The sequence below is a fragment of the Staurois parvus genome, unplaced genomic scaffold (genome assembly GCF_062004578.1).
Source record: "Staurois parvus isolate SC_StPar_1 unplaced genomic scaffold, SC_StPar_1.0 ptg000243l, whole genome shotgun sequence".
Classification (NCBI taxonomy): Eukaryota; Metazoa; Chordata; class Amphibia; order Anura; family Ranidae; genus Staurois; species Staurois parvus.
The window spans coordinates 16,566,767-16,586,942 of record NW_028318039.1 but is presented as its reverse complement, the minus strand read 5'-3'; the positions used below and the strand labels follow the sequence as shown (position 1 = coordinate 16,586,942).

Genomic DNA, 20,176 nt, shown 5'->3' with positions numbered 1-20,176 from the left:
ATGCGCGGCCGGCCAGCAGATGACAGCTCACTGATCAGAGCTCAGTCCGCCCGCCAGTGACATCGCGGCACACACAGAGCCCGAGTACCGCAAACGGCACGGGCACACTGCTAAGGGTCACAGAACCCTCATAGGACATGACTAAAAGAAGAAAAGTAACAGGGCAACTTAGGAGGCTGACTAATTTCTTCCCAGCCCTCGGTCCCTGTGGACAAGATGGCACCGGCTGTGTGACAGGCAGCATCTCCTCACATGAAGGAGACACACGAGAAGGCACAGCATACCACCCGGACCCCAGGCTGAAGGCACCATTATACCCAGGAGACTCGGGTGAGTCCTCTCCTCCCCTGTCTCCTACTACTAGTAGCCCAGCCATATCCAAACCTAGACTGGATACGGATGTCCCCTCTGACAGACAGCCTATCTCTCTACTTTAAACCCCTGACAACTCTCCATCTTTGATTGAATCCTATCCTGCCTCTGACCAACCTATCACGGAAATCTCGATGAAAAACATGCTTCTATCTCGGCGACAAATGTTGCATAGCGACTTCCCGGCGACTTTATCCCAAATTTCCAATACAGTACAAAAGCAAGAAAAACGCATTCACCATATTGAAAACAAAATAGGAGAAATGTGTACCGCACATAACGACCTCATACATCGTTTTCCAAATTATTATGCAAATTCTATTTAAGTGTCACAAAGATTAAATATTTTGTTTTTTAGTTTTACTCATGGATGGCATTGTGTGTCAGGGCTCTTTTGATCACTGAAAACAATCTCGGACACCTGTGATAATTAGATTGGCTGGTGAGCCCAATTTAAGGAAAAACTACTAAAGGAGGATGTTCCACATTATTAAGCAGAGCACAATTTTCAAGCAATATGGGGAAGAAAAAGGATCTCTCTGCTCCGAAAAGAGTGAAATAGTTCAATGCCTTGGACAAAGTATGAAAACATTAGATATTTCATGAAAACCTAAGCATGATCATCGCACTATTAAGAGATTTGTGGCTGATTCAGACCACAGACGGGTTCGTGCAGATAAAGGCACATTGAGGAAGATTTCTGCCAGATCCATGCATCGGATCAAGAGAGCAGCTGCTAAAATACCATTACATAGCAGAAAACAGATATTTGAAGCTGCTGGTGCCTCTGGAGTCCCACGGACATCAAGGTGTAGAGTCCTCCAGAGTCTTGCAACTGTGCATAAACCTTCTATTCGGCCACCAATAACCAATGCTCACAAGCAGAAACGGCTGCACTGGGCAGAAAAATACATGAAGACTAATTCTCAAACAATCCTGTTCACTGATGAGTGCCGTGCAACCCTGGATGGTCCAGATGGATAGAGTAGTGGATGGTTGGTGGACGGCCACCCTGTTCCAACAAGGCTGTGACGTCAGCAAGGCGGTGCTGGAGTCATGTTTTGGGCCGGAATCATGGGAACAGAGCTGGTCAGTCCCTTTAGGGTCCCCGAAGGTGTAAAGACCTCTACAAAGTATGTGGACTTTGACTGACCACTTTCTTCCCTGGTACAGAAGGAAGAACTATGCTTTCCGTAATAAAATCATCTTCATGCATGACAATGCACCATCTCATGCTGCAAAGAATACCTCTGCATCAGTGGCTGCTATGGGGATAAAAAGGAGAGAAGGTCATGGTGTGGCCTCCATCCTCCCCTGACCTCAATCCTATTGAGAACCTTTGGAGCATCCTCAAGCAAAAGATCTATGAGGGTGGGAGGCAGTTTACATCCAAACAGCAGCTCTGGGAGGCTATTCTGACATCTTGCAAACAAATTCAAGCAGAAACTGTCAAAAAACTCACAAGTTCAATGGATGCAAGACTTGTGAAGCTGCTATCAAATAAGTGGTCCTATGTTACAATGAACGTAACCTGTTAAAATGTTTAAAAAGTTAAAATGTTAAAAGTTTGATTGGAATAGCTTTTGATTTCAGTAAATATTCTGCAAACACAACAAATGACAATTTTCAGTTCTTTAAAACTTATAAAGTGGTTTGAAACTTACTGTGCGTAATAATTTGGAACAGTGCATTGTAAGTTTTTTATGTTTAACAAAAATACTGTTATTAGGAGGTTTGTTCAATAAAATTTGAATTGTACTCTTAATAGTTGATAACATGAGAATTAGCTGACTGTTATTTACATAAATTATTTAGGTAAATGAGAAAAATATAATTTGCATAATAATTTGGAACACTGTGTAGATGCACACGCAGACCAGGAAGCTGAGATTGACCAAATAAACCTCAAACTAGCAGACCTAGAAGACCACTCTAGACGAAACAATATCAAATTCCGTGGTATTCCCGAGTCTATCACAGCAGACACCATAGTCCCATTCATCCAACAACTTATGAAACACATCATCCCTACACTCACAGATATGGAACTAGACTGGGCACATCGAATCCCCAAACCATCATTCTTACCGGCCGCAATCCCCAGAGATACATTGGCACGTATACATTTTTATCACGTGAAAGAAAAAATAATGGTAGCCGCCAGAAATCCCAATTCAATCCCAGCAACACATGGAAATATCAAGTTATTTGCTGATTTATCCAAAACAACACTCCTCAATTGTAAAAAACTTGTCACCATACCGAAAGCTCTGCGAAACCACGGAATCGTATGTCAATGGGGTTTCCCCACGAAACTAACCGTTAAACACCAAGGCAGGATTCACATGATCAAAACCCTAGAAACAGGTATAGAACTTCTGAAAACGTGGAACATCATTCCAGTGGACTCTCATCAACAAATGGACGCAGAATGGTCATGACCTCAAACCTACCTGTACTTTTCAGCCCTCCACAAAATGGGCTCTGTTCCATAAACAAATTAAACTGGCAAGCGGCCCTGTATGGACTTCCTAATAGTTCAAGTTTCTTCCCGGCATGATTCCTTTAGCGAATCATGCTTACTCAAGCCTCCATCTTATGTAATAGCATACAATGCTACCCATGTTCCTTGCATTTTCTGCAAGTCCTTTTTATTCCTCCTCCCTCCCCACAGTACCAGTCAATTAGTACGAACCTACCCTCCTCATAATCCTACAGTTCAAGATGACAACCTCTTTCCATGACAACGATCGATACAAACCTATAACAGATCCCCATGGAATGATCGCTACCCGCGCCATGAAGAACCCTATTTCTCTCCACTACCCCCGAAACAACATCAATGCCTTATACAAACCACCAACAAAAGGCAAAATGTTTAATATATCATCACTAAATGTTAGAGGCCTCAACTCACCCTACAAAAGATCCTTACTCTCCAGAGAAGCTCGTTCTCTACAGCAGATGTACTATTCCTACAAGAGACCCACTTTGCCTCTGCTAAAATCCCCAAGTTCAATATCCACCACTATTCCTCAACCTACATGTCAACAAACCCCAGGAAAAAAAACGGGGTCATCACCGCTATAAAAGACTCCCTCCAATTTCAATTTATCTCTGAAACATTGGATTCACAAGGCCGCTTCCATATATTGATCTGTAAAATCACAGACATTCTATACACATTAGTCAATGTCTACGGCACAAACGCCAATCATCTTCAATTTTTCCACAAACTCAGTGCGATCATTTCTCAGCACAGGAAAGGCAGACTAATCATCGGCGGAGACTTCAACATCATCGGTAACCCGCTCCTGGACTCCTCCAATAGACTTGCTTCCAAACAAACCCTTAACCATTTTCTACACTCCAACGACCTATATGATGCCTGGCGATGCCAACACAGCATGGAAAGGGACTACACCTACTATTCTCCATCTCTTCTATCCTACTCCAGAATAGACTTCTTCATCACCGACAAATTGACCCTACAACATGTCACTTCTTCTAAGATCGGCACCATCACATGGTCAGACCATGCTCCGGCTACTATTTCTCTTGTCCACAAACAATACTCACAGATCCCTCGGCTTTGGCGACTGAACTCCTCCCTACTGAAGAATCCAGACCTCAAGAAACGCATATCAGAGGCACACCACACTTTTTTTGAACTTAATGATACAACTGATATATCTATTTCCACACTATGGTGTACATACAAGGCATACATGAGAGGTATTCTCATACAAATTATTTCCACATCACTAAACAAAGAAACCAACAAATAGACAAACTCCTCTCCTCCATCAAATCTAAAGAAGAAGTCAACAAAAAATCCTCAGATCCCTTAATTACTTCCTCTCTTAATACAGACAGAAACAAACTACGGTCCCTTTTGTTATATAAATAAGACCTTAACTTCCAAAAGATGAAACTAAAATATTACACACTAGGGAACAAAGCTAATTCAGTACTATCTAAATTCATCAAACAAAAACGCCTAAAATCTAAAATTGCATCAATTAAACACCCAACCACTCATACCCTATACACCAACCCACAAGATATAGCTAATGCTTTTGCAAAGTATTATCAAAACTTATACAACCTTAAAAACGATCCCAACACCACACAACCTACACTCACATCCATACAAACATTCCTACACACAACAAAACTCCCCCAACTCTCACCATCCCAACTTGCCGACATCTCTGTCCCAATCTCCCCCAAAGAGATGGAAACAACTATTAAAACGCTACCACTAAACAAATCTCCAGGAAATGACAGATACACAAATGAATATTACAAGCATCTCGCCTCTGAACTATCACCATACCTGGCCAGACTTTTTAATAATGCAGCCGAAACTGGCATTTTCACTAGAGACATGCTACAATCTATTATCACAACTATACCAAAACCCGGAAAAGATCCACAACTTGTCCACAATTATAGGCCGATATCGTTACTTAATACTGATATAAAACTCTACGCAAAAATCATCTCACGCAGACTTCTCTCCTATCTTCCTACCCTAATCCATCCAGACCAAGTAGGTTTCATTCCAGGTTGCCAGGCACCTGACGCTACAAGGAGAATCATATCACTCCTCCACAACCTTCAACTCTCTAAGTGCCCCTCCCTACTACTATCCCTAGACGCAGAAAAAGCATTTGACCGCATTGACACTGGAAATTTATGCAACTCACACTCCAGAAATTTGGAATTACAGGCTGGATGTTGACAACCATACTATCCCTATATTCACACCCCTCGGCTAGAGTACTAACAGACGGAACACTATCTGATCCTTTTGACATTACAAACGGCACTAGACAAGGTTGTCCACTCTCCCTGATAATATTTGCACTCCTCATCGAACCTCTGGCTTCTAAACTCAGATGACCCGTCATTTACCGGCATTAAACATCTCAACACAGAACATAAAATCAGCCTATTTGCAGATGACATCATTTTTGATGGTGACCAATCTCATCAAATCCCTCACAACAATTCGTAACCACCTCCATGCCTACTCGACGGTCTCCTACTATAAACTTAACGAACCCAAATCCTCAATACTAAATCTCCATATTCACTTCAAGACCAAAAATATATTGACTACACAATTCCCATTTTCCTGGGAAACCGTCAGTATCCCCTATTTAGGAATTAGACTAACCGCAACAACAGACCAACTTTACCTTGCAAATCACAAGACACTCCTTGAAACTATCCCTCACGAAATGTCTACTCTCCGCACCTCCGAACTCTCCAAATTAGGCCGAGTAGCGACTATAAAAATGTACTTGCTACCCAAAATCCTATACATATTCCGCACGCTTCCAGTACCAGTTCCTAATGCTTTCTTCTCCAGATTGCAAACTATTCTCACAAGATTCCTATGGAACTCCAAAGTAACCAGATGCACTACTAACCTCATACACACCACAAACAAAGGAGGGGCAGGTCTCCCCCACCTAAAATCATATTACAACGCCACTCTACTTGACCAAATATACTTTTGGTGGAACCCCTCGAAAGAAAAAATATGGTCCACAATGGAAACCCTCCCATTCAACCCTCTTTATCCACAAAACCTGCTCATAACACCACATACAGCCCAATTCGAATATCAAATGAAATACCCCTGTATCAAAGCCACCCTGCAAGCTTGGCAAACTCTCCTTACCACCAAATTCACGGATATGAAATATATCCCTACTCCACTCAATTTACTGCACATCCTAACACCCTCCTTAAATTTAACCCAATGGACATCACAAGGCATAGTACACATTACTTACCTTTACAATGACCAAATCCCATACTCATTCCAAAATCTTCAAATTAAATAAAATCTCCCATCTACTGACCACTTTACCTACTTAAGAATTCTACATTGCTTATAAACAACAAAACTACCTTATTCTACAAAGCTCCCAATTACCGCCTACAACTTCTTTACCAAAACACGATATCCCGGCAAGGGCATTTCCACCTTCTAGATGTTTCTCACTGACCTACAATTTGCCATACAATCTACCTCCCTAACAAACTGGGAAAAAATACTCTCAGAACAAATCACAACACAATCATGGGCAAGAGCGTTCAGCATCACCCACAAATCCACCCGGTGCACCTCACACTGGGAGGCGTATCTAAAAATCCTTCACCAATGGTACCTAACTCCCGTCAAGCTCTCTACCTACTATCCAAACCATCCCCCTTCCTGCTGGAGACAATGCTGTGAAATCGGTTCAACACTGCACATCTTCTGGTCCTGCAAAACAATTAGATCCTACTGGAATAGCGTTTTCAATTTAATTTCTGAAATATCTGGAACCCCGATCACCCCAAATCCTTCTTTAGCACTCCTGCATATTGGAATTGAAAAATTTCCACCTAACTCCCACACCATCATTACCCATACACTCTTTGCAGCCAAAGTTAACATTACTTGACTATGGAACACCACCAATGCTCCCTCTCTCACATCCCCGATCCACGATCTCAATTTACAACGTGACATGGAAAAGAGATTAGCATTAAATAACCCCTCTCAACATAAATTTCATCCCCAATGGGCTCGATGGTTAAGCAACTCAAATTGCTCCATACAACTTTGATAAAAATATCACAACTGATAACATTGGCTAACCCTTGACTGGTACTTCCTCCCCTACCAAGTTACATACCCCCCCCCCTCCTCTCCTCTCCCTACCTTCTCCTCTTTAATACTCCCTCAATACCCAATACCCCATACACTTCACCAAGTTCAACACACTTCCTAGAATACCTAGAATGATTGCAATGTCTTATAGACCTTTACAATACCCCCCAATTTCCGGAGGGGTACAATACTCATCTCTATACTGTATTACAACATTCTTCTTTTTCTGTTGTTGAACCGTATACCATTACCCTGTTATTTTTTTTAAAAACTTCAATAAAAAATATTGAAACTAGAATTTAAGACAATGCCACGACAAGTGTGTTTATCGGTCATTAAGGTGAAACCAGAAATTTTGCCGTGAAAAGATATGTAGGATCCTTTCCTCTGCAGTACTTCATGTTCGAGCCTTGTCTGGTATTTGCATTCTGGGTGTGAACAATTGCAGAATACTGCAGCGAGCACATGAACCTTGAAGAATGATCCCTACACTCATATCAGTTCCGTTTTACAGGATTGTAGGTGAAGGGGCTCTGGACGTGAACTTCCAAGTTCCACAAGAGTAATGGATGCTCTGTGGGATCAGTAAAGCCTAATGTGGACCTTTCCTTCCTTGAAACATGTTCCTTGTTGTTCCACAGAATCAAGATGAAGGGCCTTCTGGTGATTCTCGTAGTTCCAGACTTCACCCAGGAGACCTGATCAAATTCCTGGAAAGCACTTTATGGGCTATTTCAGATAGTTCAGCTTTCCATCCTGCTTCACAGTTGCTGGTTTTAATGGCATGGTTGATGCCCAAGTTTTTAGACTAAATGCATCTCCACATCAGTGATCCACACAATGCTCAAAGTTTGGAGGTCTACTTTCTGCATGGTTTGCCATCACCCATGGATTTTGCTTCACAGGGTGTGAGGCAAGAAACTTCCAGTGCAGGAAATTTTCTTTGGGATGGATTCTGGCTATTTGTGCAGATGGGCCTGGACTAGCTGTTGGTCCTTACCACCATCAAGGATTTGGTCTCTGCCATTTTGTGGTTGTTTCAGAGATGCCTTTTGAACCTTTTAGGGATATAGTTCTTTCCACTATCACTCACTTCATTCCTAGTTTAACTCACCTCTGGGAGGCAAGTATTTAAACTGGCAGACTTATCCTGTAATGAACTTTTTTTGGTCTTACACAGGTGGAGTTGAGGCCTAGCGTTTCCTTCCTAAAGTTGAATTAAACCAATCTGATTTTAACGGTTTCTAAAAAGTTACATTCCTGGCATGCCAGAAATGCTGTCACATTTGATCACGATCATAAGAAATGGGTTTCACCCTTTCATGTTCAAGCTCACTCTACTAGATCTGTGAATGGTTCTTGGACTTTTTAGCATCAGTCTACTGTCTCCAAGATTGAAAAAGCAGCCACCTGGTCTTCTGTTCCTATGTTTTCTAAATTTTACCAGGTGGATGGTCAGGCCTCATCTGTTGCCATCTTCCAGCATAAAGACTTTCAGGCAGCACTCTACGTTGCAGGCAGTCCTCAGTTCTGTTATTTTTTTATTGGACCTGTTAGCATTTGCTGATGTGTTGAACTGCTGTTTTGAACTGCATTTGTACATCTGAAGATCATAAATTTCCTGTGGCAGTTAATGAACAAGAAACAAAATGGGATTTTTGCACTTGCCGTAAAATCCATTTCTTGCAGTTCATTGAGGGACACAGGCCCCCACCCCCCTGTGTCTATGATATATTCTTGGCATTGTTTTTCCACAAAACTGAGGAATGCTGGGAGTAGGAGGGGCTATACTGAGTTTTCCACAATTTGTTTGCCAGTGTTCAAATTCTTCTGTAGATGGCAGTAAAAGCTGTCTCTGAATTCCTGTGTCCCTCAGTGAACGATATATAGTATGTACAAAATCCCATTTATTTTACATAAATATTTTGGTGTGTTGTCATTTTGTTGCAGATGATTCTGGTGTAGTATCCAAATCATAAGACAGCTGCTACTGATTAGTTTAGGGTAAGGGAGTTAGGTTGAGTTTAAAGCAGATGTAAACCTAACTGACTAAAATGTATTTTGCTGAATCCCTGTATAAAAGAGATAATTGCCAGTTTTGTGCGCTTTTCAAGTGAATGGGCTTTCCTATGTGCAACGCACATTTACACTTGAAAACGTGCAAAAAAAACATGAGCAAGAAAATGCGTTTCCTCTATGCTGAGGTGAGAATGGAATGTGCTTGGTAGGACATTTTTAGGCAACAAGGATGACCAGGGAGGAGAGGTGAGGTTTAAAAAGAAAAAAAATGCTGATCCATCAAAGTCGCATAGGAATGCTACTTATCAGTAAAGTTGCATTAAAGTCACACCAGGTTTCTGGGAAGTCATACAGCAAAGTTACGCTGGAAGTTGCAGCGACTTTCATGTTGCAGTAGTGTGAACCAAGGCTCAAGGTTTCCTTGCCGTGACACAAGAAACCAAAATTCAGTGCAGATAACTAATAAACGAACACTATAAAGTTCTGGTGACATTGGCATGAAAAAAGTTAGAGATGTCAAACTGGGATATCACTTTAGTAATTCATGATACATGTAAAATAATAAATCCAACTAAAGGAATTCTAAACCGTAATCAAACTCTTGTGTTTCATATTTGGGCCTCATGCACACTGTGATTAAGGAGAAGTGTAGCCAAAGCTCTTTTGGCTATACTTCTAGGGATCACAAAAGTGCAGTTAGTTCTGCACCCCTGTGACCCTTTTTCTGCCAACAGCAGGCTATAGTCACTTAGCTGGTCCATGCTCTGAAAAGATACCAACCATATGGTCGTAATCCACCCAGAAGCCTGGACCTCCATCTTCCTCGGCCTCTCTCTGATTCGCTGAGAGCCTGAGCCAGCCACTCCTGCCCCCTCAACAGCCCAGTGCTCCAGTAAGCACTGAAAGGACAGAGCAGAGAGCCAGTGCCTGACAGTCACCAGCTCTCTGCTCACGGAATACTGAGTTCTCAGTCTTAGAGCCGGTGGGGACAGATGCAGCATCGGATCAATCCACCTAGGTGAGTGTGCGTACAGTCATGGCCAGAAATATTGGCACTCCTGCATTTCTGTCAGATAATGCACCACTTTACCCAGAAAATCGTTGCAGTTACAAATGTTTAGGCATTCTCATGGTTACCAGTTAATATGGTGAAAAATGTACTCAACCTTTCTGTTGTATGTTTGTGTGCCACATGGAGCATGGGGAAGAGAGAGACCAGCAAAGAATTGGCCAAAGATTTAAGAAAAAAATTGTGGAAAAGCATGGACAATCTCAAGGTTACAAGTCTATCTCCAGAGATCTCTGGACTGGTTCACACCAGATGCAGTCATGTGTGTGTGTTTTTTTTTTTATCTGCATCACAAATGCATGCACAGTGTTTTCTATGTACTCCAATGACACTAGTTCACACCACTGCAGTCAGTTTCAATCCGTTTGCAGTGCAGAAAAATAAAGTAGAAAATTCTGCATTTTTTCTGCACAGAACTGTACTGGAACACTGTAAAACACATGAAAAACGCACAGGAACAGTGTGGTGTGAACTGTAAGCAAAAATGCATGCGGAACGCATCCAGAGTGCATTTTTGTGGTGTGAACTGGCCCTTAATTTTCCTGTGTCCACTGTACACAACATTGCAAGAGTTTTACAGCCCATGACACTGTAGCTAATCTCCCTGGATGTTGCTGAATGGTGGATAAAGAACCTCGATCAACTTCCAGAGAAATTCAAGCTGACCTTCAGGCACAGGCAGGGTTGGCTCCAGCCAAAATTTTTTGGAGGTGCTATGCTGGTGTTGGAAGTACGAGTGGAGGTGCTAATGTGGCGTGCTAAGTGCGCTGGCTACTGTGCACCGATGGGCGTGGCCAAAACATGAATGTGGCCATCAAGTGGGTGTTTCTTCATGGTTTATGACTTGTACTGTAACACTTTTCTCCCTTTGTGTAGACCAAATAAGACCTGGGAGTAAACTGAAGGAAAAAAAAAAAAAAAGCCCAGCTGGGGACAGAAAATATAACCCTCAGCTTGTGTTAAGTTTAGCAATAAGCCCCAGCACAGAAAAATAAATACCTCCTAGAACTCACAATAATTAACCCACAGTAGGACACAGAAGTTAATTGCTATCACAGCCCCGGAATTAACCAGGGCATGGTTCAATACTGTATTTTGTATGTACGGGGATTTACCATTGTTGGCACATTGCAGCTCTGAAATTTCTCAAAATATTTTTGCAGAAAGGATGACACCATCACTAATATATTGCAATACATTGGTTGATTTTATAGAGGAAGTTGTGGGGTCGTGCTGCATTTATTGCTTTTCATTCATGTTGAAGGTGGGAACACCTATCAATGCTAGCAGCAACCAGCTAAAAAGATTATGTGGTTATTGCATTTGAGATTTTTTTGGTTCCATGGCAATTGTTTTATTTGGTTTGTCCTCTGTATACTGGTAGCTTGTGGCCCTGCATACTGGTGGTCAGTGTGACCCAGTATACTGGTGGTTAGTGTGCCTGTGCATACTGGTGGTCAGGGATGTTTTTCTTAAAGAATTAGTGCAGGATTCAACCACGCTTCCACCACAGTACAAATTACCCCACCCCCTCTGAGGTGGAGTGCATGCCACATCAAATGGTTTCTCTGGCCAAACTGTACTAGCAGAGTGCAGAGATCAGGAGCGAGCTACGTGCAGAGATCAGGAGCGAGCTACGTGCAGAGATCTGTACGCAGCACAGGGTTCTGGAGTAAGCTATGTATGCAGTGCAGAGATCAGGGATGGATGAATAGAGGGATTGATGGAGGGAATGATGGGTGGATGTATGGAGTGAGGTGTGGATGGAGGGGCAGTTTTGGATGGATGGAAGGAGAGGCAGTTTATCCCACACTGTAGAACAAGTGTTCTCTCCTCTCCCCCTCCCTTGCAGCGGCTGGCACCTCCTCCTGTTACAGCTTAGAAAACAAATCAGGCAGGCTGAGGAAGAGGGCAGGTACAGTGCTTTCTGATTGCCTAAGGCGGCAGAGAGGCTGTTTATCAATCCGCCTCTGAAACCAGCTAGCTGGGACTCACTAAAGATTATCGCATTATGAGGCCAGAACAGCTGTATCCCTCCACAGGAAAAAAAAGTCCCCAGCCTTCTGGCATAAATAGAGGATGTGCAGGTAAATTGAAATATTTAAAAAAAACACACTGTGACATATGCAAATAGCAGCATCTGAATTTTGGGGGGTGCTTAAAGAATTTTTTGGGCTGCATCGGCACCCCCAAGCACTCACCTCACGCCACCCCTGGGTACAAATGTCAACTTGCACTATACGTCGCCATCTGAATGAAAAAGGGACGCTATGGTAGGAGACACAGGAAGACTCCACTGCTGACACAGAAACATAAAAAAGTCAGACTTGTCAAAACTTACCTGAGGAAGCCAAAATCCTTTTGGGTGAATGTGCTTTGGACAGATGAAACAAAATTACAGCTTTTTGGTAAAGTCCATCATTCTGCTATTTTCAGAAAAAGCAATGAGGCCATTAAAGAAAAGAATACAGTCAAACATGGTGAAGGTTCACTGATGTTTTAGGTTTGTTTTGCTGCTTTAGGTACTGGATGTCTTGACTGTGTGCATGGCATTATGAAATCAGAAGACTACCAAAGAATTGTGGGGTGCAATGTAGGGCCCAGTGTAAGAAAGTTGGATCTCCGTCAGAGGTCATGGGTCTTGCAGCAGGACAATGACATAAAGCACCCAGAAATGGTTTAAGACAAAGCGCTGGAGTGCACTGAACTGGCCAGCAATGAGTCCACATCTCAATCCTATAGAGTACCTGTGGAGAGATCTCAAAACAGCTGATGGAAAAATAAACCCTTCCAATCTGAGAGACCTGGAGTAGTTGGCAAAAGAAGAGTGGTCCGATATTCCAGCATCTAAACATTATTATGATACAGGATTTATATATCCAACAGTTTGCGCAGCGCGTTACAATATAAGGGAGACAGTACAATTACAATACATTTCTGAACAGAAGGAGTAGGAGGGCCTTGCTCGTGGAGCTTACAATCTAAAGGAAGGGGGAGGTGGTACAAAAGGTGATAGCTGTAGGCAATGTTCTGAGGTAGGTGATAAACATGTCTAAATGCACCTAAATACTAGGCCCATTTAGCCCTTGAGCATTCATTTCAATGGCAAGGCTAAATTAATATGCTGGCCAATGGATTCTATAAATGTACAAATGCTTGATATGCCACAGTGAGGTTTTAGGAACAATTTTTTAAGCAGCTTTTCTCTTTCTAGGAGAATAGGTATCCAGGGGAGATGAGCAAACAGTGTGCATATGGCATTAAAGTAAAAATAAAAACATCAAGTATAAAAATCTGCTGCATCTCAAAGCAAACATTTTCAGATTTAAAATTATTTTTTGTTGGCGCCCTAAAATTGCTTAACAGTTTTTTTTTTTAATTAAGTTTGTTGTAATCTATATTCTGTGTGGGACTACTTACCTCAATGTGTACTAATGCTCATTAAGTCATGTGGGGATAATTTTTTGCAGTTAAAGTAAATAGGCCATAATCCAGAAACACTATATATGTATTTTGATATCAATACCATGTGTTTTCTTTCATTGTATTGATTACAGGGTCTGCTAAATGAGAATTCAGATGCTGTGGATTTTTTAATGGAGCAACCCAACATAGTTACTCGGCTGAATCCTTCTATTCTTAACAGTGAAAAGACATATGTTAACTTTATATCGAGATCAGGTAAAGTAAATTATTGTTTTAAGCACAGCTTCATTCTGTAGTCATGAATAAAAGACTTGATGATTGGCAGCCTAACACAAGTTGTTTAAATGAATTCAACATACTTCAATCATGTTAAAATGATTGTTTGCATCTGTACTGAACTGTATCAATTTTCTTCAGTTAATGTGAAGTTTATCTTCCACTTTGCATCTAAGTCCCTTGCACACAGGCGTGCCATCTGTCCTTTTTTCATCCACTCGTTAGATAAAAAATGGACAACAATTTATTTCTATGGCTAAAAGGATCATCATCCATTTGCGTCTGCATCCGTTCAGATCCGTTTTCGTTAAAGGAACAATTCTCCAAACTGTTCTGTTTTTTAAACAGACCCGAATGGAGGTAAATGGACGTTAATGGGTGATGTCATTTTTTATTTCTGTGTTTTGCCTCCGTTGTTGGGAGCTGGCATCCTCCAGAAAGCATGCCGGTGTTCACCGAAAAAGGGGAGAAGGAAGGAATCCCCTTTGGGGGAGGGGGCACAATTATAATGTAATTAACAAACTAACTTTATCAAAAATTAGGGTACATACACTCTATCCACTTGGTTGGACCATGTTGCTTCAAGCTTAAACATAGAGTTCCTAAGATAGTAGGTTTGAGAGAATATACACTTACCGGCCACTTTATTAGGTACACCTGTTCAATTGCTTGGTAACACAAATTGCTAATCGGCCAATCATTTAGGCATCTAGATGTGGGGAAGACAACTTGCTGAAGTTCAAACCGAGCATCAGAATGGGGAAGAAAGGGGATTTAAGTGATTTTGAACATGGCATGGTTGGTGCTAGACAGGCTGGTCTGAGTATTTCAAAAACTGCTGATCACGCACAACCATCTCTAGGGTTTACAAAGAATGGACCGAACAAGAGAAACTATCCAGTGAACGGGAGTTGTGTGGAGGAAAATGCCTTGTTAATGTCAGAGGAGAATGGGAAAACTGGTTCAAGATGATAGAAAGGCAACAGTAACTCATGTCAATATTGATCAAAATCTCTGAAACTAGTTGAAACTATGCCACAAAGGATTAAGGCAGTTCTGAAGGCAAAAGGGGGTCCAACCCGGTACTAGCAAAGTGTACCGAATAAAGTGGTCAGTGAATGTATTTGTTAAGCTCTGTTATTCATTCAGAAAGAGAACTTTTGAGTACAGTTAATCTGTGGTCTATAAATAATGCACTCAATACAGTGAGCCTTAGATTCTGATCAGTTAAAGATAAATCTACATGACCAAGTAAACAGATAAGGGAGTCAACAAAAAAAGTTAACCCCAGAAAGCCTGTTAATAGTCCCTACCACCTCAGCCCAGTATCTTCTCAATTTGGGGCAATGCCATAGAAGATGAATAAGGTACCCAGATCCACGTCCCCATCTAGCACAACAAGGGTCATCTTTCAGGCCAATGTTTAAATAAAAATTCAGGAGTTCTATAAACTCTGTATCATATATATACCTGCGTAAGTCTATGAGAGGGAAATAAGGAAACACTCTGATGGGACTGCAGAATATCTGTCAAGGATCTGGATGTGACCAGAGATGTGTGGACTGACACAGGGAATAGCAGGCTTCAGGAGTAATGTAATAATAATATAGTTTATTTGTGCGACACACCAATATAGAAACGCACCGTGCAAGTAAAAACCAAATAATCAGAAACCTTCACCCAATATATACAGAACAAAAGAGTAGTCAGGGCTAGCTGGGGTCATACACAGTTGATCAAGCATGGGGTAGGGAGAGGCAGACAGGACACGGAGCAGATCACAGGAGCAGGGAGCAGGTTCAGGAAAACAGGTTATCACAGGCACATGGGAACAAAACACCAAGGCACTGGTTACAGGCATGATTGCTGCTTAAATACACCTCCTGCAATCAGCCTGATGGCTTGATTGCAGGAGGTGAGATCCTGGCTGCTGAAAAACACCCGCTGGCAAGAACTAGTACTACAGCCCATCAGCACCAGCAGCAATGAGTCCTTTCCTGACAGTACCCCCCCTTTTAAGGAGCGGCCTCAGGACGCTCCAAACAGTCCTTAGTGGGCAAAATGTTCCACCACCCGGGTCAGGTAACTGGCTGGATATCCCACTGCTGGAGTCAAGCGACTGCCTGGGTTTCCTGCTGGTTGACTTATCTTTTATGTAGGAGAACACAGGAAGACAGGTTGCTGGACACAGGATCTCCAGAAGCAGGCTGGGAATCCGGTATCAGCCAGTTTAGCTGGACGGCAGCAGGCGGAGGCACATCCGGCTGGGCAGCGAGCGGAGGCACATCCGGCTGGGCAGCGAGCGGAGGCACATCCGGCTGGGCAGCGAGCGGAGGCACATCCGGCTGGGCAGCGAGCGGAGGCACATCCGGCTGGGCATCGAGCGGAGGCACATCCGGCTGGGCATCGAGCGGAGGCACATCCGGCTGGGCATCGAGCGGAGGCACATCCGGCTGGGCATCGAGCGGAGGCACATCCGGCTGGGCATCGAGCGGAGGCACATCCGGCTGGGCATCGAGCGGAGGCACATCCGGCTGGGCAGCGAGCGGAGGCACATCCGGCTGGGCAGCGAGCGGAGGCACATCAGGCCGGGAAGCAGGCACATCAGGCTGGGCAGCAGGCACATCAGGCTGGGCAGCAGGCACATCAGGCTGGGCAGCAGGCACATCCGTCTGGGCAGCGAGCGGAGGCACATCCGTCTGGGCAGCGAGCGGAGGCACATCAGGCTGGGAAGCGAGCGGTGGCACTTCAGGCTGGGAAGCAGGCATCGGGTCATCAGGCTGGGCAGCAGGCACATCAGGCTGGGCAGCGAGCAGAGGCAGATCAGGCTGGGCAGCAAGCAGAGGCACACCAGGCTGGGCAGCGAGCAGAGGCACACCAGGCTGGGCAGCAGGCACCGGGTCATCAGGCTGAGCAGCAGGCACCGGGTCATCAGGCTGGATAGAAAGCACCGGGTCATCAGGCTGGACAGTGGGCACCGGGTCATCAGGCTGGATAGAGAGCACCGGGTCATCAGGCTGGACAGCGGGCACCGGGTCATCAGGCTGGACAGCGGGCACCGGGTCATCAGGCTGGACAGCGGGCACCGGGTCATCAGGCTGGACAGCGGGCTCCGGGTCCTCAGGCTGGATAGAGAGCACCGGGTCGTCAGGCTGGGCAGCGGGCACCGGGTCGTCAGGCTGGGCAGCAGGCACCGGGTCATCAGGCTGGGTAACGGGCATTAAGGCATCAGGCTGGATAATGGGCATCGGGTCATTAGGCAGGATAGCGGGCATTGGGTCATCAGGCTAGACAGCAGGCATCGGATCATCAAGCTGGATAACAGGCATCGGGTCATCAGGCAGGATAACACAAGGCGGGTTCTCAGACACCAGGTTGGCCGATTTGGATACTGGCTGGATGGTACTGGTTGGAAAGAATTTTCACGTTCTTCTTGGGTTTGGATACTGGAGCACTGCAAGTGAATGCAGGGCTGTATACGGAGGAAGCAGCTGAAGACAGAGAAGAGCTGGAGGATGGAACAGAGGAGGGAGCAGTTGCTACAGAGGGCTTCTTGACGGGGTTAAAGGCAGGATAGGTGCAGCGAGTGGAAACAGGGTACTGACATGTGGTTGATAGCAGGGCATACTGGGCTGTAACTGGGGGTGCCGTTGGGAATGCAGGAATAGAGCTTTGAGAAAATGGATTAGAAAGGGGACTAGGTTCTTGCAAGCTGACTGAGGCTGGGTGTAACAAATCTGATCATGTCTGTAGTACTGGTTTAACATAGCTCAGCTTACACCTAGCCGGGGTCATACACAGTTGATCAAGCATGGGGAAGGGAGAGGCAGACCGGACATGGAGCAGATCACAGGAACAGGAGCAGGGAGTAGGTTCAGGAAAACAGGTTATCACAGGCACATGAGAACAAAACACCAAGGCACTGGTTACAGGCATGATTGCTGCTTAAATACACCTCCTGCAATCAGCCTCAGGCGATGGCTTGATTGCAGGAGGTGAGATCCTGGCTGCTCAAAAGCACCCGCTGGCAAGAACTGGTACTGCAGCCTATCAGCACCAGCAGCGATGAGTCCTTTCCTGACAATATCCAACCAGCTATCATTAGGAATAGAGCCTATATCTCTCTTCCATCGATACCTACATAGCAAAGGAAACCTCAAGAAGAATCGATCTAATAATCCATGGTGGGAGTCCAAAATCAATCCCTTAGTTTCCAATAAATTCCAAGTTAAGCTGAGCTTGAATAGCATGCCTAAATTGGAGATATTGATAAAACCATTTAGGAGTAATCTCAGATTATGCCACTAATTGTGCAAAAGATTTTAACCACTTGCCTACAGGGCACTTTTACCCCCTTCCTGCCCAGATCAATTTTAAGCTTTCAGTGCTCTTGCACTTTGAATGACAATTGTGTGGTCATGCAACACTAATCATATGAAAGTTTTATATTTTATTTCACACAGTTAGAGCCTTTTTTTGGTGGTATTTAATCACCACTGGGTGTTTTTATTTTTTGCTAAACAAACAAAAAAAGACTGAAAAAAATATTTTTTTTCTTTGTTTCTATTATAAAATGTTGTAAACGGGTCATCTTTCTCCTTCACAGATGTGCGTTGATGAGGTAGCATTGATGGGCACTGATGAGATGGCACTGGTGGGCATTGGTGAGGAGGCAATGATGAGACTGCACTGCTTTGCAGCACTGATGGGCACTGACCGGTAGCACTGATGGGCACTAATAGGCAGCACTGTTGGGTGCTGATGGGTAGCACTGTTCTGGGTGCTGATGGACACTTTTGGGGCTGCATTGATAACCAGGGCATTGATAATCAGTGCTCTGATAATCAGTGATCTGATTATCAGTGTAGATTAATCCTTTTACAGTTGCTGGTTATCGGCAGTACTTTCCTCACGCTGTCACAGCGTGAGGAAAGTACTGCCAATAACTGGCAAGTGCATTTACATGGTGATTAGCTGTGATTGGACACAGCTGATCATGTGATAAAAAGCCGATGTGATTGGTCCTTTACCGTGTCATGTGATCAGCTGTGTGCACAGAATAGAGAGTGCCGGGTGTGCACTTCTGAGGGTGTGTTCTGGGGGATGTCATATGACTCCCTCCTAAAACTGGATGACTTCGCTGTAGCCGTCATTCAGCTATAGCGCAGTCAAGAAGTGATTAAAGTACCACTATCATGTTCCAGGGTACATATTCCTGCTTTTTCCCATCCCTGGAATCCATTAAGACTATTTTTCAGTTCAGTGTTGTGATAGTTGGACTTGACAATTACTCAGTAGTTTTTTTCCAACAGATGGAGCTCTTTTTTGGTGGTCTTTAATAACCACTAGGTGTTTTTTTTTTTTTAACAATATAAAGGGAAAAAAGACCAAAAACATTCCCTTACTGTTATAAAACATATCAAATAAAAATGCCAGGACAGGTCCAAAACCCCCCAAATTACCTTTTTTTGGAAAGTACACACCCCAAAGTGATTTCATTTTTTTAAGCTGGAAGGTGGCTAAATCTGGCTTTAAACACCTATGAGGCTGTGCACACATTGCAAACATTATGTAGGTGCATTTTTAATCGTCGACTCAGGAAAACCGCACTTCCTGTTGGCTGTGTAACTGCAGTTGCTGCTGGTTACGTTTATAATTTCCTTACATTTTTGCATATCTTTCCTAATAGGAAATAAGGCCATGCATGCATTTCTCTTATAAGTGTTTTACTGCTTTCCACTGAAGCATGTGGACACATGTTGAGGAAAGACTAGCCATATGCCACAAATGGATTGAGACAAAGGAACACTTCAATATAAGTGTAAGGAAGATCTTTTCCAAACAGAGATGTGCTCTTCAGCGGTTTTAAAAATGTTTAAACATTTACATGTTAACGGTCCACAGTTGTCTAAACGTCCTTTGGTAATGTACAGCAGTATCAGAAATTTCTAAATACCTGTATATTGGGTGGAGTTTATAGTCCGACTTAAATCAAGTATCTTGATGGTATCATCCCCCAAAAATAAAAAATATATAATAATATAAAGTCCCTATTTTTTATATTTTTTTGCTTGTTAACCATTAAAAAAAAATTAGTACCCTCGTGCAGTAGATCCCAAGTCTATTAGTACCGGCGTGCAGCAGATCACCTCCTCAATAGTACCCCCAGCTCTGCTGATGATCCACTCAGTAGTACCCCCAACATTGCTGACCCCAAAGTAGTAGTAATCCCAAGCTTTGCTGATCCCCTACTCAGTAATAAACTGCAGCACTGCTGATCCTCTGGTTTGTCGATCCTCCACCTTCTCTTGTCCCTGCTCACCTCCCACTATATTGCT

At 43.5% G+C, this 20,176-nt stretch overlaps 1 protein-coding gene across 1 annotated transcript in view; it reads left to right on the top strand.

The window, feature by feature from the left end:
* Nucleotides 1-20,176, top strand: part of UGGT2 (UDP-glucose glycoprotein glucosyltransferase 2) — a gene marked incomplete at its 5' end in the record, with an annotated part of 518,844 nt that overhangs the window by 215,440 nt on the left and 283,228 nt on the right. The window contains one exon of the mRNA XM_089680491.1: nucleotides 13,694-13,817. Coding sequence (XP_089536617.1) covers nucleotides 13,694-13,817 — 124 coding nt within the window. The remainder of the gene's footprint in view (nucleotides 1-13,693; nucleotides 13,818-20,176) is intronic.